General features: G+C 34.3%; 3 protein-coding genes across 7 annotated transcripts in view; 1 reads left to right on the forward strand and 2 right to left on the reverse strand.

Moving 5' to 3' along the window:
- Positions 1-3,921: 3,921 nt before the first annotated feature.
- On the reverse strand, positions 3,922-7,167 carry LOC143916606 (mitochondrial pyruvate carrier 2-like). Its single transcript, XM_077437787.1, has 3 exons — positions 6,984-7,167; positions 4,725-4,765; positions 3,922-4,506 (listed from the first exon to the last, which is right to left on the reverse strand). Exons 1-3 carry the CDS (start codon positions 7,066-7,068, stop codon positions 4,273-4,275), a joined length of 360 nt encoding a protein of 119 aa, XP_077293913.1. The 5' UTR covers positions 7,069-7,167; the 3' UTR covers positions 3,922-4,272.
- Positions 7,168-12,189: 5,022 nt separating this feature from the next.
- Positions 12,190-21,786, reverse strand: part of LOC143917122 (solute carrier family 22 member 13-like) — a 67,846-nt gene continuing 58,249 nt past the window's right edge. For all 5 annotated transcript variants that reach the window (XM_077438531.1, XM_077438530.1, XM_077438528.1 and 2 more), the window contains exons 5-8: positions 15,106-15,332; positions 13,358-13,587; positions 12,616-12,794; positions 12,190-12,546 (exon numbers count right to left, since the gene is read on the reverse strand). In XM_077438531.1, coding sequence (XP_077294657.1) covers positions 12,331-12,546; positions 12,616-12,794; positions 13,358-13,587; positions 15,106-15,332 — 852 coding nt within the window. In that variant the 3' untranslated portion in view covers positions 12,190-12,330. The remainder of the gene's footprint in view (positions 12,547-12,615; positions 12,795-13,357; positions 13,588-15,105; positions 15,333-21,786) is intronic.
- Positions 18,674-20,840, forward strand: LOC143917141 (larval cuticle protein A2B-like). Its single transcript, XM_077438554.1, has 2 exons — positions 18,674-18,685; positions 20,403-20,840. The coding sequence occupies exons 1-2, from the start codon at positions 18,674-18,676 to the stop codon at positions 20,838-20,840; spliced, it is 450 nt and encodes a 149-aa protein (XP_077294680.1).

Consider the following 21,786-nt stretch of genomic DNA (forward strand, 5'->3'; position numbering starts at 1 on the left):
AACCACTTTTGTATTATTTTTTACCCATTCGTATTCAATATTGGCAATTTAAATACTTGTCGCGGAATATTATGTATATTTTTGTACTATTCCGAAATTCCTTTCGTTAACTCGACATTCTTTGGATTTTTTTTTCTAATATGGTAAGAGAGCCGATGCTGTTACTGGTTTGTTTTGATCTACTTTTTAATTGGTAAGTAATTAGTACATGTAGATATTTATATCTAATATTGCATAAAAGATCCAGCCTCTATATGTATGTACGGTTCAGTGATTACTAGTCAAATGTGAACCAGTCACAGAACAACCGGTCGCTCTAGATCGGTCACACGTGATCACCCGTCAAAACTGGTCACATCCTAAAATCAGGCAACCAGTTTTCTCGTGACCGATTTTAGGGTGTGACCAGTTTTAGTGTGACGGGTGATCACGTGTGACCGATCTAGAGCGACCGGTTCACATATGACTAGTAGTCCGTTTACCGTATGTACATATCAGTGGCGTGAAAATCTCCCTATTTTTGTCGCACAGCCTTGTGTGCGAGCAGGATGCATCGAGACAAAGAGGACTCGGTATGACGTCCTAAGGACGAAAACACGCTGTGTGGTATGGGACGTCACGTATCCTTGGCTTCCCGCTGTGACCGTAAACAGGGGTGTTCCCCAAATCGAATTCGGGTGTAGTTGCACGTGCAGAATGCATATGTTTGGGAGGTCGCGCGTGTTTGCATATCCATATGCAACCGATAAGTTTCTCCCACATTTCTTCGAATATGGTATTCACCGTTATCGATCACTGTCAAGCAAGGATAAAATATCACCGAAAACCTTCAGGGGGTGATTTTTGGAACTGTGTACCATGTATATGTGCCGCGGTTTTTACGCATGTTTAAAAGGGTTCGGTGATTACTGGTCACAAAGTCACTAAAATCTCTATAACGGAACATCTGGCAGCCGAAAAGTCCATCATACTAACGAGAACTTGAGTGCCAAATATTGCGTATTCGCGATTTTAATGGCAAAAATTACGTTTGTGACTAATAATCCAATTACCGTTTACAAGTATCTAAAAAGAAAAAACGCACCACTCGGTGTGTTCTCGCCCTGAGTCCCTTTTTGTCCTCGCGCACACGTAAGCAAGTATGTGCGACTAACAGATTTCCACGGCACGCCACTGGTACATATATCTATATGAAGTCTGTCCAACATTCCAATTTAGCCACAAAATGGCGACCAGACATCTGAACACAATCCGGAAAAAGTTTTTTAAATGGTATTTTAAAAACCCATGAATTCGGGTGGTTAGCCATTGTTTGAGATTTAGCTAAGTTTCAAACCAAAAATATAGTGTCATCTATTGACCGAATTAAAAATTAAAGTACTACAAATAAGTGCTATCAAACGATAACTTTCAACAATTTTTTTCATAACATGCAACGAATTACATATTAATGATTTATTTTTGTTATTAATAAATATGTAAAAATATACGTCCACATGTACTGCTAGCCCACAAGATGCCAGTGTAATCTTATACCACAGAAATAATACCAACAAAGAGAATCAGAAATCAAAGTAGTTAGTTATTAAATTAGATATCAAATTATTTTGAGCACACACAATTCCTACTATCATTATTTTTTAACTCTAAAATCTAGGCGGCCAATTACTATATACATCAGAATAATTATTGTGGTTTTCCCCATAGCAGATAATATTTATCGTAACTTACGCTCGGGGCAGTGAAGTCGCTGAAAGATTTATCGACTCCGACTTTAGGTTTACCTTATGATTCGACTCTGACTCCGACTTTTTTATTTTTCTTGCCAACGTATAAAATTGTTCGCAATAAAAACAATGGTAATTGGACTATTCGTCACATTGCGGTGGTCACAAAGACAATATTTGCCATGAAAATCGCGAATACACAATATTTGGCACTCAAGTTCTCGTTATTATGATGGACTTTTCGGCTGCCAGATGTTCCGATATAGAGATTTTAATGAATTTGTGACGAGTACTTTGTGACCAGTAATCACCGAGCCAAAAATAATAGCGATTTTAGAAATATTAAAAATTATAGGAGTTAAAAAAATCACTAATGAAATAGGTGGAAATAAAAAGTAAGTACGTTCATAGTGTAATGAATTTCATACAAAAACAAATCAATTTAATAAAAAATAGTTTGATACAAAAGAAACAATCGGTATTCAAAACATATCAAAAAAGTTTGAAAACGATTGGAAGAGTGTGGATAAGAACCCAAATTTCGTCAGTCGAAAAAATCGAAAGCAAGCTGATATGAGGCTTATAATTATAAAAAATAGGAGCAATACGACGATTTTATTTATAATGCAATTTAAATTCATGATTTTTATAAAGAAATTATTAAATTTCAATTAATTAGCCAATTTACTTCAATAAAATTAGAGACTCTAGTGCAGTGCTATCCAAAGTGGTAGTCCGCGAACAACCCTATGCTGACAGTCTGCACAACATGTGTCAAGAAATTGGAAAATAAGATGTCTAGCTTGATTAAAATTTGTTTTATAATAATAAGTATTGTGGTATTAAAACATTGTATGCGGGAAACGTAGATTACAGTCTTTAAAGTCTTGCTGCTTGCCAGTGGGAGACTGTGATCTCCATTTGTATCCATGCTCTCCGACTGTGAGAAAAAATCTAAAAATATTTCCATCGTCTAAATGCTATGAATTATTTTAAAATAAATTTTTGACTAGGGTAACCAGCATTTTTTTATACGACAAATTTTGCAATCGACAAAACAATGTTAAAATATTCCTATCGGCATTATGCTAAAAATTATTACAAAATTTGAAATATAATAACTTTTTGGACTGGGACCTTTTCATACGAAAAATTTTTTTGAGTGAGCAAAACTCTTAAGATGAAGATGAAAGTCGACTCTTGGTTTGGATTTATTGAGGTAATTTATCATTTCTGAAGGGTTTATTTATTTTTATTCATCTTTATTATTTTCAGCTATACGTGCATAGCAAGTATTTTAATATAAATACAATACTATACTAAATTTTTTTACTATAAATACTATACTATACAAAAATTTTTAATGCAAAAAATTTGTAATATATGCATATACATATTTATATTTCAAATAAATAAAGAAAATAATAAAAAAGACTCCGACTCCACAGCCCTTTTTACGTTATAATGCACATGGTTGCCGAAAATTTAATCACTGATGCTTTTCAACAACCATTTCATACATCCAGTCCAAAACATTCACCGACGAAACATTTTAATACAAAGTGTGTTTCTAATATAATACATCTTCTATGATTTCATTCATATCTCTAACCAGCAAATTTCCAGGAAAAATTGTAATACAAATATGAGTTAGTTTGAGTCTATTTATAGTTCTCAAGTATAATCAATACCTATTGATAGAAAAAGGGTGACGAACAAGGGAGTGGCATGACTCAAAATTAACCCCATCTCTATTTTGTACATACAAATGAACTTGATATTATATATACAGCTCTGCAAAAGATATTCAACCCACAGGAACAATATTTTGAATAAGTTTGCTTTCAATTATCAAAAGATTACCTGTATAAACTACATATTACATAATAAAATATTCATAATACAATACGCAAGATCCGATTCAGTGTCAACAACGTTATATATATATTTAGCCGGGTGAATGGGTGTGGCAAACGGCCAAAAATCTTGCCATTGAAATTTCATTTCTTCCTGGGTTGGCATTAATCATGAGCTTGACCTTACATTGTTCATCAAAAGGGCAAGGGTTTTACATATTTACACATTCACACACACATCCGATGCATTATCTATATATTGGACAGCACATATCCTCGTATCGGAACACAATAAACTACATATGTAAAACATGGCATGTGTAATATAAAAGTAAAATACCTCAATAAAACATTTTATTATGAATTTATAACAACATTAAACAGTACATAAAAATAAATAGTATTTTGCGAAAGTACTTTCAGTACATTTTATAAATATATCAACAGTATAATATATTACATTATAAAAAATATACTTCATTAAATATATAAGTTACTTCATCGGATATAATTATCTAACAAAATATACACGACCAGCGTACAATTTAAACGCACGCTAGAGGAATTATTAACATATCACATGTTCGATTAGAGCTTTCGATGCTAAGCATACATACATACGTACATAATAATTTATATAAAATTGTGCTAAATCAAATTCGACAATGTATCGTTTGCATATCGTTCGTTTATATCTTCTCAACCACTTTCTGTGACTGAGCATATGCTATCGCCCTGTAAAATTGATAGCATTGGGTAGCTGCGACGAAGACGTTCACCGCGAAGAGACTGTAGTTCTTGGGGACGATTACCAAGGAGTATCTTGACCAGATCAAGCCGGTAGCGGCCAGAGAGCCTGATTGTGACAAGGACAGTTTCTCAGCTGGTCGTTGCAAGTCACCGATTCCCGCTATGACCAAACCCTGAAAACAAAATACAAATAGTTGTTATTATGTTGCCCGTGTACTTCATATAGTATTCTACTTTTTGCAATCGTTTGAATCAATAAATCTGTATACATATGTGCTTGATATGACTATCAGACACTCGAAAATATATGCGTGCACACTAGCTGATAAGAGCTATTGAGTGAGTTGATAAGATGATGTTAATGAGAAGATTAGCATTTGCACATATTTACCCATTTGAATGCTGGCGCCCAAAAGAATATTGTTTTTGGCCCTGAAATTGAAACATAAAATTATTAAATTTTATTTGAATTAAAACATTACTCATGTATATCAAGTATACTGAATGAATGATTATCATATTCGATTATAATAATTAATTTATCACACATAGATTGGGACTGTTCAAGGAAGCGATGTGATTTGCGATTATGTTTTGATTATCTGATTAAGTTATTTTACATTGAAGTGCATCAGTACTCAATTTTGCAATCAACATTTGAAGAATGAATTGAAAAACATTATATGAAGTAAAAAAAATGAGGATGAATTGAAACTAAAAACCAAGCAAATATTATATAATAAAATAAGTGTCATTGTTGACATCTTATAAGATTTTAAAAACATGTATTTACAAATAGGTTTAATTGCAATTAAATATTTGAGATCATAATTGATATAATACAGGGAATTCTACAGTTGTAAGTCATTGGATTTTTAAAATTAAAAAATTATAAGTAAAATCATGACAAAACTAATTTTTGTATTCTTGAAAGTAATCCTGTTTATAACACACTTACTGATAGCAATATATTACTTTTCATGTATTATTTTTAATTGAGTGTTCAATAAACGTACGATGGGAACCTTGTAGGCCTTTAAATGGTTCTCTTTTTACACTACTAGTCGTAAGCAATGACTACTCTCAACTTCTCAATCCAAGCAGACAATTACTGCAAGGAATTTCATTCTTATATGTATGTCGTTTTTATAAGAGTTAAATTTTGCTTGTATATTTAAGGAATTTGTATCGTATTTGCTATGCAAAATCAGTATTCAATACGTATCAAAATCATATATGTAACATCGCTATTCTGTCTGTGTGTCTGTGTATCTGCGATAACGCTCGCCATACTATGTACTATAATAGTCGTTTCGATTTGACATACATATGTAGGTCACAGCTAAAACACTGCCAACAAAAACTTATATATATACTGTTTGCTACCAATGTTTCCTCTAGGAAAATAAGGCTCTGAGCATTTAGCACAATCTACTGAAAAATTATTTAATTAATTATTTTTTCCATTGGTGTTTTATATGTAGGTAGCAGTGGCGTGCGGTGAAATTCTCTCTCTTTTTTACTGTACAGTCTTATTTAATGTGCGCGAGCAGGATACAAGGGGTACAGCCTGTTCCACTTGTATCCTGCTCGCGCACATTAAATAAGGCTGTACGACAAAAAGAGAAAGAATTTCACCGCACGCCACTGGTAGGTAGTTTAACATTTTTTTAATATTAAACAATTAAATTTAAATATACATATTTAAAAGTTTTTTATGATTGTGTTATATGCTGTATATTATTTAACTTTTCTTTTTTTTTGTTTTTGTAATTTTTTATATCTTTGCTTTTTATTATTAATTGCTATTATTTTTTGTTTTCTCCCTCTTACTTTATTTTATTATGTAGGCCATTGTGGCGCATTAGATTCTTCCTGTAATGCCACAATGGTCCAAAATGCTAATTAAATAAATTAAATTAACTTAAATTAAAAGGTATTTGAAAAAAATTTTACCGCGTGCGGATCGAACACAGGATCGACACATTTCTTTTAATTTTTTTAAATTTAATAACTTAATATGCCAACACCCAAGCTATGATATTACTTCGGGTACAACACTAGTCTTATATACGTAATATAATCAAGTAAATAAATATCATATTGAAGTTATTTATTAAGAATATGGTACATACGTATAGGCCAAATATTATTTTGTTTTACCTTATTTACTTATTAATTAAATTCACCGTCTGTTCAATGATTGCACGCGATGAGTTTGAGATTAAATACGAATTAAACGAACTCCATCGAATCGATAGGGTATTAGCGCAAGAATCGATCGTTTGATAAAACTCTTTTCGAGCGATAAATCACTGTCAGCAGATAACTTAAAATCACAGTCAATTTTATTTACACCGCCCGCAATGGAATCTAATTGGAAAAAAATGGGAAAGTGAGCCTATATCGCACGCGCCGTTATCATCGAGGGGGAAATTTAAGGGAACGCCGAGGTCAAGGCTGTGTCCCCGCCACACCAAGGCCAAGGCGGTTCGGTTTATATTTAAATTCGAATCGACGTCAATGTCATCGGAACGCGCGCGCGTGTCGCTTTTACCGCTACAAGCCGGTTTGTTGATTGGCTGTTGACCGGAAGTGGAAGTTTGTCGGGGAGAAAGTGTGTGGAAGGGCTAGGGGAGGTTGTCCTCACCGGCCGGATGCTGCCAGAATGGTCGGAGCGCCTGAGGGACGGCGGGATCAGCAGCTTTGATAACCGCACGATATATGGCCGACATGTTGTCCGCGCAACCGTTCGCACACTACTGCTAATGCTAAATCGTTTTCGCTATAGCTTCGTGAATCGTGACAGCTCGCGAATCTCGCCGCACGAGGACAGGCTACTTTGAATCTTTTGCATTCGCGCCAATTTCTTTTTTGCAATACATATACTCAAGTGCGACGGAAGTTTATTTCGACGCTAAAATTTTCCGCCATTTTGTTTCGCCAAGTTTGGCATTTGATAATAGATTTTAATTCCAATATTCTTTTGTTTTTAATTTAAATGTACTAATATCGTTACATCTTTCCAGCAGGTGACCGTAAAAAAGTCGAAAATGTTCGTTTACCATGCATACATATGAAAAACGGTTAGTATATATTTATATGTATATCAGTGGTGTGCGGTAAAACTCTCTCTCCCCCCGTCGTACATCCTCACTTAATTTGCGCGAGCATAATACAACAGGAACAAGAGCAACAGGCTTTTCCTCCCGTATCCTGCCCGCGCACATTAAACAAGGCTGTATGACAAAAAGAGAGATAATTTCACCGCATGCCACTGATATTATATTATATATGGGTCTACGTGACGAGCCAGAATGTTAAATTACAGAAAACACAAATATCGGAAGGCAAAGATCGAAAATCGAAAGATCTTAAGTCGAAGGATCAAAAAAAAAGGGTGTATGGTAAACGGTACTTAGTCACTTAATTTGCGCGAGCAGGGTACAACAGGAACAAGAGGAACAGGCTTTTCCTCCCGTATTCTGCGCGCGCACATTAATACGGGAGGAAAAGCCTGTTCCTGTTGTATCCTGCTTGCGCAAATTAAGTGAGAATGTACCGTTTACCATGCACCCTTTTTTTTTGATCTTTCGACTTAAGATCTTTCGATTTTCGATCTTTGCCTTCCGATATTTGCATTTTCTGTAATTTAACATTCTGGCTCGTCACGGAGACCGATCTGGCACTCGAGTTCTCGTTAGTACAACTAGCTAGTAGTTTCGTTAGTAGTTTCGATTGATGGAGTTTTTGGGAATAATTGCAGAACCTTTTTGCGGAATAATCACCGAACCGAGATTTATATTCACTCATAGGTCTTGGTTCGGTTACAAATACTGGTGGTCTGGCGGTGAACATATCGAATCAAAATAAGTGATAATAATTAGTGAATAATGTTTTTGTACCTGAAAATTGGACTTCTGCCACTTTCAAATCTAAAGGCTGAAAATAAGATAAATTGGCAAATTGTGATCGGAAACGATTGATTTGGAGTCACAAACCAAAGTTTGACCACTTGCCATCAGTGGGACTCGAACCCGTGACCACTCTGTTCGAAAGCATTATATGCTTACCACTGGTCCATGCTGCTGCTAACCACTATAGTCGATCCAATGTAGCGTAAGACTTACGAGAACCGAACATGCTGTCGCATTCGTTCAATGTGTTTTAAAATTGTAAGGACGTAAAATAATTTCTTTATTTTTATTAAATATTTTCTTATTTAACTATATATGTAGTATTATTACAATATAATTCAATGCAAGGTATTTAATAATATTACTGTAAGTTTTTGCTGTCCATAACATGACGTTGACAATTACTTTTTTCGTCTTAATAATATTAATTTCCATTCATATTAAATACACACTCATTCCATAAATAAATTAATAATATCAACAACTTACGCATTTAATATTAAAATTTTATATATGTAAATATTTCAAAACACGAAACACGAACTCAAAACTTATAAAAAATTAAAGTCAAATTCTACCGACCAATGTTAAATTTCTTGACCAAAATGCAATGCGAAACTGAAACGAAATGTGATTGGACAAAGCGGGTCGAGTGGGGGTTGAATGCAATAGCATGTCCATTTTAAGTAAGTCTCATACTAGATCGGTCCGGCTATAAGAAATAATTTTTTTTCTCTATGATAATATATCTTACAGTCTTACGTTCTAATTCAACATATCGTAAAAATGGCGAGTCACGTGCTTTTAGTGCTGTTTTTCGTTTGTGATATGCGAATTTCTTACGTCAAAGATAAAATTTTAAAAGTACTAAAATGACTCAACGTAAAAAAATATACGACTACATTATTGAGAAGCATCAGCTTGCATTGATAAGTAAGTTCATTTGAAAGCAAAAAGGTCAGGTAAATTACTGTGTATTCTTAGTGCGCATACAACATTGATTAAATCGAACATGTGTTAGAAATCAATATCTTTCTGCTTTAAGAAGAAAAGAAACAAAGTTTGATCGTTCGAAATGTAATAACTATTTACATACTTACGTATGTATGTTGGTTGGTTTTGAATTGCATTTTATTATTGCCGTATCTAAAGGCATGGAAAATCAACTGCGCTAAACATTTCATTATGACGATATTATGTACATACACATGTCTTAATGTACAATAAAATAAAAAAAGAACAAATAGGGGAGAGACTTTTAATCCTATTATTGCATAATATATTTTTTAGCATGGCGTGTCCACAATGGAGCTCTTGTTCACTGTTGATCAACAGCGGTATATGACGTATGTAGTTGTGATGGACTGTATATAATTTCTTTATACTGTAACGTGGGAACATGAGAGAGAGTATCCACTGTCTAAGTGCATTCGTGGGTGAACAATAGAGACCCCGGATTAGGCTAACGGGACTCAGTAAGTGAGTTCTCACTGACCTGGGCGAGTGCATGCGTAAACAAAAAACTCGCCAGGGTAGACTACGTGCCTAGACACATTAATGGACCGGGGAAGCTATGCTGTGCAACTTGCCTTTTATAAGGAGGTAGACACGATGGATCAATTTATTCTGGAGCGAGCGGTGATCTCGTGTGGATCTCCTGAATCGTTAAATAAATGCTATGAAGCGACTTTGGCCTTTCATTTGGATCTGATTGATACGCAACAGTATCAATCAGAATCACACCAGTAGTTGATTATCAATAATGTTACTCTTTAACCTTTGAAGGACGGAGTGTCGAGGTCGAACGAGTGTCCCGAACCGGGGTCGAGTAAGACCCCAGTATTTTTTAATCAAAATACAGCTTTTCTCAATACAAATGAGTTTAATATTCATATATATCTTATTAATCATTTTATACATCAACATAAAAAAGTTTTAGTCCTATAGCATGTTTTTGACTATTTTTGTAATAAAGTTTTCTGTTGTGTATTAAAAAACGAGAGAAATTCATTATCTTATTTTTCGTTATTGCTTGGTTGATTGCTGAAATTTATATAAAATTGTATCTACCCGAAACAGCCTTGTAATAAACAAATAAATCTATTTGTGCATTTGATCATGAACGATTTCTCCTTTGGCAATTGTAATTGGTTGTAAAATCGTTTTACATAGTTTGTTTTAAATCGAACGAAATTGAAAGTTAGAACATTTTACTAATGATAATTCATGTTTTCGTAAAAATTATATGTACATATTTTTTTACAAATGACTTTTGACCAGTGTAAAGATATCAGCCAATTGAACTAAAACAATACATTAACCTCAATTAAATTATACCGCTATGCGTTAGTAGTGAATAGGACCACGGTCGAGGATACAGAAGATTAAAGGAACCAAGTTATATTTTTTTATTTAAAAATCCAGGTGGTTAGAATAATATTAATAAATTTAATCTCTTGAATAATGGTTATTGATTAGTATGATATACTTTTTACTGTCATAAAAATCAGCTTTTTTTGATATATGTATCTATCACATATTCGATGAGCAGATATCATATCGTTGTATGGTTCATCATTTCCGACATTGAACTTCTATTGAACGCATTTATCGCCTAATGCTGACGAGTCAATTGAAGCATCGCCAAGGAAACATCCAAAACAATGTCAACCGGTTCAATAGAATTGCGTGCTTGTTAAAAATATATGACGTATCAAACGGTTATTTGCATTTCACTTTCTGTCAAACAAAAAAAAAAAATGTCAATAAAGGCTTCGCTGTACACAATCTAGAAACAAAGTACATATTATGTTTTCTAATAAAAAGTGACATCTATGATTCTTCATTCATGTGACATCTATCATTTTTCAAATTTAATATATAATTTCGAAAGAGACTTTGTATGTTTGTAAGTTTTGATTGGTAGAATCCGTGACGTTAAATTTAATAAAAAAACAAATGAATATTCAAATAAATTTAATAAAATGTTTACTATTAGATTAGCCATGTTACAAATTCACTAGTTAAATATATTTTTGAATAATTTCATAATTACTTTAAATAAAATAATTCATTTTTTTATGTTATGTTATAAAATAAATAAAATATGAAAAACTTTTATAGTGTATCATTAGATGGCGGTAAATGGCGGTAAAATCCAGCCAAGAGATTACTTCAGTATTTTTACGATATATACCATTGGAACTGCGATGACAATTCTACGGTTCTATCAATTCAAACTTTCGGGATTACGTACTGGTCTCTGTGACCACTTTTCATCCTGAGGAAAGTCCCCGGACCCGTGGCAGAAAGTGCCGTGACCTAAGGTCATAAGCCTCAACTGGCGAGTCTTTGGAAGAGATCCTTCTTGGTGATCCTGGCTTGTCGGATGATGGGTGTTGGTCAAAGCACAGATAATGTTTGAACAAGAACTTCGATGTTCCTGTAACTTAATGGGGCTCAGTTTGACAGAACCTCCCCTCTTTCTTTTTTTTTATCTTTATTTGAACTAATACTATTTTTTACTTGCCTCCTTTACGTTTCACATGGCTTTCGTGTTAGTGGTCATTTTTATTTATTATGTTGATCTAAAATAAACTAACTATCAATCTCTATCTAACTAGTATCAATCTATAAACTATCTAACTAGTATCAATCTATAAACTATCTAACTAGTATCAATCTAAAATATACATTGTATGCCTGTAAAAGTTTTTGATAGTTTTATTGGCTGGATCACATGACGAAGCAAATGCCTGATTGGTACCCAAGAATGTTTAGAATAATCACAAGGGAAGTGTTGAAAATGGAAAAGGTGTGGAGTTGGATTTATGAGTGTTGATCAGAACAGATTAGAATGGAAATGTATTGTAGAGGCTTTTATCCAAAATCGAATGATGGACAGCTGGAATAATGTATGTTGAGGATACACAAAAATGTAAAACAAATACAATAAATATACTTTGGTTTTACTATTGGAAAAATACAAATCTTTGGTATAAATATTTGTGACATTAATTACAGTATTAGACCAATACTATATGTAAATTTAAATATAGAAAATACTGAACAAAATGAAAGTCAGCCACTTCTAGCAATCAATTCCGATGTGGATATGCTGTTCCCTTTACAGCAAGCGAAATCCCATATTCTTTCACCTTCTCCAAACTCTTCCCCGTCTTCCAGAGTGGTTGGTAATGACCTGCCTAATGTTTCAGGCAGCAACAGACACAAAGCAGCGCATAACACCGACAAGCTTCCGAGTAGAAGTGGTGGAATTGCTAAAGAAAACGTCCCCTGAAACATATTTTTTGCTTAAGTATTACATTTCAAAGGTGAATTTCCTTAAATTTGTGCACTAAATACCAGGTATAGTATGTATGAGCTGAAAAATGTCGCCGCATATCCCGCAACGTGCACGGCTGCCACTCCTTGTCCTCGGACTTCTGTCGGGATAAGCTCGGCAGCATACTGAGCACCCGAATTGTAGGCTACGTTCACTCCTAAACGACCCAAAGCAGCAATACTGGCCGTCAATAATGGATCTGGATCATATATAAGTATTATAAGATTATAAAACATATATAATTTGTCACTTATAATGTACATACATACATATATGAAATTGTATCTTATTCCGATGATTAAATACTCACAAATTTTCATGTATCTTAAAATCATTATTGTATACACTGAGTCTATTGTTTGTTTATAATTAGGTCACTTTCACTATCAAGATTGTTTCATTTCAATGCGACTTGTTAATATGAGTGACAGAAAAAGTGGCAATCATTCTTAAGAATACAACTTGTGTTTATGTTACATAATTATAGACCGATTATTTAATTGTAAATATGTAATAACAAGGCTGAGAGATTTTCGCATGGGAAATTTGATGCCAAATTACTTAAACAAAACGATATTAGGAATTCATGACTGTGTCTAGCACAGCGGTTGATGCAGTATGTGCACCGTCAGCCTTGACCAAAATTCGAAAACGGCCATTCTGGGCCTTTATTTTTTCTGTTCAAAGTTGACCATTAGTGAGCGTTATCAGTGATTGAAATGTTAATGAAATTTTATTGGACTTTTGATTTTTTTCCAGTACCAGCTTTTCCGTTCAGGCTGAGAAGCACCCCGGCGATGGCCGTGAAGAGACCGCTGATGAGTAAAGATGATGACGCCATCGCCTTCCGGCCGATCTTGTCTTGCAGCAGCAGGATGATGATGCAGGAAGGAAGGATCGTGAGAGAGCTGAGGCTGAACACGAGGAATGGAGAGAAACCGAGGCCGTTGATGTTGCGAGATATGGCATCATAGCACAGCGTCAGCACCATACTACAATAGAAAACACCGAAAATATATAATTAATTTTATTTTACATCATATTTCTACAAGCTGTCTCAAATTTTTGAAATATTTTAGCTATTTCGTGTCATGGATAAAATCCACGGTACTTGGCGATTGGATTTTTTGACATAGTTAAGTATTATATGTACATAGATAAATAAGAGGTACATGTTTATAATGCTACGTCGTGTTGTGATAATTTTATTTTGTTTGAACTTATCGATTGGCAAACTAGTCTCCAAGAAATAGCTAAGACAAACAAATTTCTACAAAACCCACCTTTACCTAGTTCTTTCAATTAAATAAATGGTACCACAAATGTACAGTGATTGGGTTTTGGTTCATTTAGTATAAGAAGTTGAGTAGTATATTATAAGTAGGCTGATAATATAGATTTCCCAGAACTTAGTATGTGTTGCACATCCAAAAATTTTAAAACTTTCCCCCCTAACAACCATTAATATTTTTTTTTTCAGAATGTACAAGGAAAATAGAAATTAAATTAATACTAAAAATATTTTAATACTAAAACTAATTTCTGGTTCAACTGAAACTGATAAAAAAAATCGGAAACTGTAGAAACAGATTTGAGGGAATGTATGTATTCGCCGATGACTGTCAAACAAAATCGATGACACAATCTGAGTCTAGTTTGGATAACATTTTTTTGTACATATGTACCTTGTAAGTGTTATTATAAAATGTGTGGATGCACTTTCTATTTTCTATTTCATTATTTCAACAACGAAGTTTTAACAGTTGTAACCTTCGAATGTGGGATGAAAATGGCTTGTAAAATCTAGTAAAATATCGTAGTTCGGAAGAGACGCTCTCAGTCCAAAATCAATCAAAAAAATCGAAAACAAAGATACATAAATGAGATCGAAAAAAGAGAAATGTTATTGTTATTACATTTCTCTGATCAAACCATGAAACGATAGGGTTCATGCGCCGCAGGCAGATTTTTTTTCGAAACGTGTAAAATCAACAAATAAAACTATAAATTTTCCAAAATGATATTCTCGGCTTTTTTTCATTGCAAAATTTATAAAATGTATAAGTAATACATTTTTTATCGGAACGTTCATTCCTTTAAAATAATAAAATAAAACAAAATGAAATTTAAATTTAATATTGAATTTTACATTAAATAGTAGCACAAAGCGATTTTTATTCAGAAATACGTAAAATGAATCATGTAACAAAATATTTAAATGTTAACATAACGGGACAAATCAAACAATTTTACGAAAACGACGGGACGAACGAAAATCACGTAAATATAGGGACAGTCCCGCTCAAAACGGGACGTATGGTCACACTAATAATAAGAATAACTTTAACAAAATATTTATTAAACGTTTAGCAGTAAAAAAGTCAAAAATAAGTCTTGACTACTAACTGAAACCGTGAATCTATACACAATGTGAACAATTGTGTTCCAATTATGGTTGACTCTCTTGGCAACAATGATAGGATGTTCAATGGATTACGTTCAATGCTTACGATTTGAAGATAAGGATGCAAGTCTTCTTTCGAAGCCTAGGAGTGGCGAAGAGACCCAGCAGAGAAGGCGATTTATTCGAAGACTTGGTTTCCTTGGACGACTCTATGAAGGCGTCCAATGTGGACGAAGACAATTGTCGTCCATTTATTTTAGCTATAGTTTTGAAACACTGCGCAGCTTCTTCAGCTCGTCCTCTGCTCACAAGCCACTGAGCACTCTCTGGAACCTGAAACGAGATTCAAATCAATCAGACCAAAATCATTAATTACATCGTGTCCAAATTGCCAAATAACAATTACCATCGACTGGCAATAAATAACGCCTATCGGCGATTATGCAAATCTCATTTATTCTCGACAGCAACCGGTCGTTTGGAGCTCGAACTGAGACTAATTATCCAGATAATTAATTGTAGTATTCAATTATTTTTGCACAGGAGCCATGGCTGACCTCTAATGGTGGATTGGGCCATTGGGAAGCCGAGAATTTTTCGTTGGATGTAAGTTTTTAAACTTTCAGAGGCATAGATGAAAAAGTTCAGTTTATTAAAACGTAATGTTGCGTACGGGTGGGTGGAGGATCCAAGTAAAAGGCCAACAGTCGTCTCACAGCATTTATTGATGATTAAGGAGATACACGCATTGCCAGTGCTCCGTCCAGAATGACATGATATCGCCTACGTACCGCCTTATAAAGGGTAGATCTCTCAGGACGCCTAATCTGTTTACCTGTTGTATAGTCACGTATTCGGATATGTATTTCCACGACATTGGGTCTCCCCGTACCGATTCTGAGAAAAGCCTAATAATGGTCATTGTTTAGCCTAAATGCACTTAGAGTCCAGATATAATCCTTGGAAGTAAGTGCATGCACTTAGTTAACCCGATAACAGATATCCGTTGGTCTAAGTGCAATTCGCTCAATCCACGGCGTACGTAACAGTAATATAAATATGTTTAATTGATTGGAACTTGAGACGTTGCGTAAAGTATTTGCGGGTCGCATACGAACCGGTCCAGTCAAAAAACGGATCGGTTGCACAATGAGAGCTTGCAAAAAAAAAAAATATAATATATACTAAATACAACAATAAAAAATAGCCCAGCCAAATTTTTGCAGTTTGTGTGGAATCAAACGATTTTTTAAAACGAAATCAAGAGTCATAGCTCAAATAGCACCGGAATTATTTACGATTATGAGTTTGGTCTGTGAAAACTCGATTTTTATGTTGTAAATTGGGGCTCGAGATGTTTGAAAATGAAGAATGGTATATTGAATTTAAGGTTTATTGCGCAAAAGCGATCCAACAACCACACCTATGTACATACATATACAAGTAGAGGTAGCGAATGGTTTTTTGCTCCACTCACGGCCAAGGCGTACCTGACATTTATGAGCACTGTTCGATACACTGTGTGCACCTAATTTTAAATGAAATGAAAAAAAAACTATTATGTAGGTATATCAAACAACCATGAATGTCTTTATATATATATGTATATGTTGAGAATCACTACTCTCAGTATTGCATTATATAAAAATAAATTTCATAAATCTATGTTCATGTATTAGGTATTAGGTTTTTATAATTTAAATATTATATATGCTTCAAAGTTTGTTCAACTATGTATGTAGCCAGCAGTATGGCTTGGTGGTTGCGTTTATATGTAGCACCGAGAGGTTACCGGGTTCGATCCTGTGCTAATCTTTATTACTGCTGGTCAGACTTGGATATTTGTGACTCTAAGTCGATCGTTTCCTACAAGAGTTTGCCAATTTATCTGATTTCATTGTTGAAACGGTTCCTCCATTAAATTGGCAAAAATCATTCTACCCGCTATTTTACAAATATCAAAATTTGATTTATGTACAATATTGTAAAGATTTATGTACAAGTCTAAATCCATATATGCATCTATGGATTAATTAATTAATTGTTATTGATTCTATAATGAATTAATTAATTAATTGTTATTTCGTGTTCTTCAGACTCTCGAAATACAGTGAAATATGTAATAAAAATGCTGCAATTTTTTTTAATTAATTGTCTAGGAAGGCGCATTGGGATATATATATATATATATATATATATATATATATATATATATATATATATATATATATATATATATATATATATAATTTAATGTCTGTGTGTGTGTGTCTCGTATAGGCTCCTAAACCACTGAACCGATTACGATGGAACTTTCAGGATTTGTTGTATGCATGTCCGAGAATCTTACTGTGAAAAAAAACGGGTAAAAACCTCTTAATAATTCGTAATTACGATTATACCGACGCGAAAGTTTGAAGCACCATTGTTTAGTCGAGGAAATGTGTTCGTTGGCAACCACGTTACCAGTTGGATTGGCGTTGAAGAGACGTTAGTAGAGCTCCAACCATCACTTGAAATGGGAACGGGAACGGGAATTGCATGCCTTATTCTGGCATTGCAACGCATGCCGGGTTCAGCTAGTACATAAATATATATATTTTTACTTCACTGATAGATTATATAATGAATGAAAAAATGTTTATATTATTTCAAAAAAGATAGTATATAAAATTTGTTGGTTCTAAATTGAAAACTGTAGATTTAAATATTGGACAAACAAATAGATTAAGTTTAGAATCTTGAAGTTTTAGCATCAAACTTTCAAATTTTCAGCCAGCAGCATAGCTCGGACGTTAAGCTTCTGCTTACCGTCAAGAAGGTGCCGGGTTCTATCCCTGAATGAAAATGAATTTTTCAGAGTATGCTGTTGGTCAGACCTGGATTTGTGACTCCAGGTTGATCGTTTCCTATCAGAGTTTGCCAATTTTCTCTGATTTCATTGTTGAAACGGTTCCCGGAAAAAAAATTGGCTAAAAATCCTTCCTACCTACTATGTCACCACTATTTGAAATTTGATGGATGTACAATAATAATTTATGTACAATTCATAGATGTCTCGTTAATTTGCGAGTTTTTTCAGTGTCTCGCAATTCAACGAATTATAATAAAAAATGCTGCATTTGTATTTGTAATTGGCCAGGAAGGCGCATTGGGATTTTCCTGTAAGGCCTTCCTGGTATATATGTAAAATAAAATAAAATATATATAAAATAAATGAACTAGGCTAGCGGGAAGTAAAGAATTTCCTAGTGGCTAGAAAGCTTTATCCGAAAGTACCATTTTTCACCAAATTTGGTTAAAGTTTTTGCTGTGTCCATTATTTAATTTCATCTTTTTAGTAGTATATCATGCCTATGGATTAAGTATAGACTTGTTCCTTAATTCTGGTATTGATTAGTCTACGATCAGTTTCACTCGAACCGAGCTGGTTTTCGACACACTATTCCACTGTGCCACCGGGGCTGACATCACCTGACATAACAACGATCTCGATCGCTTGCTCCAAATTCGACCTGGTCTTGCCGAAAGTGAAAGGTCTCGTCTACAATGGGTACGGGTCCAGACCTGCTCCTCCAAAGACGTCCACAAAACTCGGCCCGGGTATAAATACGCTCGTTATCATTCCTTGGTCAGCCAAACGACCCGCAACGTCCGCAGCTAACTCACATACAATGGCATTCAAGGTATGAAGGACTCACCTTTAACGACCCCTATTATAATATACCTATAAATTCACGTTCGCATTAACTTGAAACTTTTCGATCCAACGAATTAAAAAAAAAAAAAAATTATACTTTTAATGAAAATTCCCTTTAAAATTGACCCATATTATATTTATCTCAAATGTATTCGAAGCATTTTCTTTTCAATATGATACCGTCATATGTTCATATTATGATAAACTTCAAAAAACAATAAACTTCAAGTTAGCATAAAATGAATAATTCGTACCTATTTGAAATATAACAGCTGAAACAATCGAGTATTCAGGAAAATTAATGAAGAAAATTCCGGTTCACGTATTTGATATTTGAAAATTAGTATGAAAATATATCAATAGATGTCACTTATCAGTTGATTTATTTTTTTCAATTAAAAAACAATTGATTTTTTTTCCTAAATAAAAAGTTATTTGAACAGTTTGATTGCGTTTTCGAAAATTTTCAATACATTCTTAATCTTATACAAAAACTAGTTGATTGTGACGTGTACTTTTACGTTTCTAGTAGCATTATATCATTTAAGCACTTATTGAGACATACAGTGTGTAATTATGCTGTCACTAGTGTTGTGCCCGATGAAATATCATCGCATGGGTTTGGGAATATTAAGTTAATAAAAAAAGGGTCTATCTTGTGCTCGATCCGCACGCGCTCGTATTTTTTCAAATACCTTTTAAATATATTTAATTTAATATTTATATTTAATTGTTTAATATGCAAAAAATATGGTGAAATCTACCTAGCTACCTATGTACATATAAACAATATAAAACACAAAGAAAAATAAATAAAATAAATTTTCATTAGATGGCACTAAATGCTCTGACACATATTTCTCTAAAGGAAACATTGGTAGCAAACAGTATATATAGAAGTTTTTGTTGATTTGATATTATGTTCGTATTATATTCACACGTTTTGTTGGCAGTGTTTTAATTGTGACGTACTTTTATAGTACGGCGAGCGTTATCGCACACACACACACACACACACACACACACACACACACACACACACACACACACACACACACACACACACACACACACACACACACACACACACACACACACACACACACACACACACACACACACACACACACACACACACACACACACACACACACACACACACACAGAATGGTTCATATGTAGTCATACATTAATCATATAATTCAGTCTAGATCTAAAACATCAAACGATTGAAGGATCTTATGTAAGTACTTAAATTTGATAAAATTTCTTATGATTTTTTAACATAAGCGCTTCTTATAGATCAGAACATGTTAAAAGCATATTTTTATTCAAACTATCAAATTGATTGAAATTAGCTAAAGGATACATTTTTACTTAGCTTTCAGTGCCTTTTTATAGTGACGGCCTCTCCTAATATCAAAATTGTGAAAAAAACTCGTTAATAAATTATCGTCATTTAAAATTTGATCAGAAATTTTATTATATTGCTAAATTTACATATCACGTCTGAAACTTGACCCAATTAAGCAAGCTTGAGCTCGCATCAGCAAAATTAATTAAACGCAAATCACACTCTTACAAAAATATTTCACAAAAATTTCCACCGATCGAATGATTTCCAACTATTCTCAAATCTAATTAAAGCATCTTCATTGGCAACATTGTTGCACATGACTAATTTAAAACAATTTCCATTACAGTTCTTGTTCTTCGCTGCCGTAGTGGCCGTAGCCCGCGCTGGCATCCTCGCCCAGCCAGGCTATGGTGCCCCATTGGGCTATGCTGCCCCAGTAGCCAAGATCGCTGCTCCAGTAGCCTATGCTGCCCCATTGGCTAAAGTGGATGCTGACTACGATCCTCATCCCCAATACAACTTCGCCTACGACATCCAAGACGGTCTCACCGGAGACTCCAAGAGCCAACACGAAAGCCGCGACGGAGACGTAGTCCATGGATCTTACTCCGTCGTAGACCCTGATGGCCACAAGCGTACCGTAGAATACACTGCTGATCCCCACAATGGTTTCAATGCCGTAGTCCATCGTGAACCCATCGGTCATGTTGTCAAAGCCATTGCTGCTGCTCCAGTCGCCTATGCTGCCCCAGTTGCCAAAGTAGCCGCCCCCTACTACCACTAAGCACGACTTCAAACTGATCTTTCATATTGAAAATTATCTCAAGAGTCATCTAATTTAAGCGAATCACGGTACTATGTATGTACGTAGAGCGTATTAGGTTTAATAAATATTTATTTTATTATTAACATTTTGTTTTAATTGACATTATATAAGGTAATAGCTGAACCCCGCATGCGTTGCAATTACACAATAACGCATGCAATTCTCGTTCCCACTTGCCGGAAAAACGCAGGTAGCGAACACATTTGACATTATTCAATTATTTGTTTATTTTACCCTAACAACGCATATCGCGACGCGAAAACATCTGAAATTATTGCGTTGCAATGCCACTCATTCCCGTTTTTCCCGTTTTTGGCCGATTTTTTTTTACTTCCCGGACATGCATACAATAAATCCTGAAAGTTCCATCGTTCCATCCTACAAAATCGCATGCAATTCCCGTTCCCATTTGTCGGATAAACGCAGGCAGCGAACACATTGGACATTATTCAATTATTTGTTTATTTTACCCTAACAACGCATGTCGCGACGCGATAAAATCTGAAATAATTGCGTTTCAATGCCACTCATTCCCGTTTTTGGCCGATTTTTTTTCACAGTAAGCTTCCCGGACATGCATACAATAAATCCTGAAAGTTCCATCGTACAATAACGCATGCAATTCCCGTTCCCGTTCCCATTTCTCGATGCGTTTCGATAAGTGAATGTTTCAGTTTAAAATTAATACGTAATAATCAAATTAAATTATAGTAAAGTATAGGAACGCATACGTGACAAACAGACAAACATTGATTTTTATATACATATACGTAGGATTGTTATGAGTGGTACGTAATGTAAGGGTTGGCAAGCGTGCGCACAAGTTGGTTACCAACGTACACATTTTAAAATCGTTATTACGAATATTATTATTAAGAGGTTTTTTTTTCCACAGTATTCTTCC

This window comes from Arctopsyche grandis, chromosome 9, assembly GCF_051622035.1.
Source record: "Arctopsyche grandis isolate Sample6627 chromosome 9, ASM5162203v2, whole genome shotgun sequence".
Classification (NCBI taxonomy): domain Eukaryota; kingdom Metazoa; phylum Arthropoda; class Insecta; order Trichoptera; family Hydropsychidae; genus Arctopsyche; species Arctopsyche grandis.

What these genes read in the sequence shown, in the direction of transcription:
- LOC143916606 (XM_077437787.1), bottom strand. Translation starts at nt 7,068, where the DNA reads ATGTCGGCCATATATCGTGCGGTTATCAAAGCTGCTGATCCCGCCGTC. An exon ending in ATTCTGGCAGCATCCGGCCG is followed by an intron (nt 4,766 to 6,983) that starts GTGAGGACAACC and finishes TTTCAATTTCAG; the next exon opens with GGCCAAAAACAATATTCTTT. An exon ending in GGGCGCCAGCATTCAAATGG is followed by an intron (nt 4,507 to 4,724) that starts GTAAATATGTGC and finishes TTTTGTTTTCAG; the next exon opens with GGTTTGGTCATAGCGGGAAT.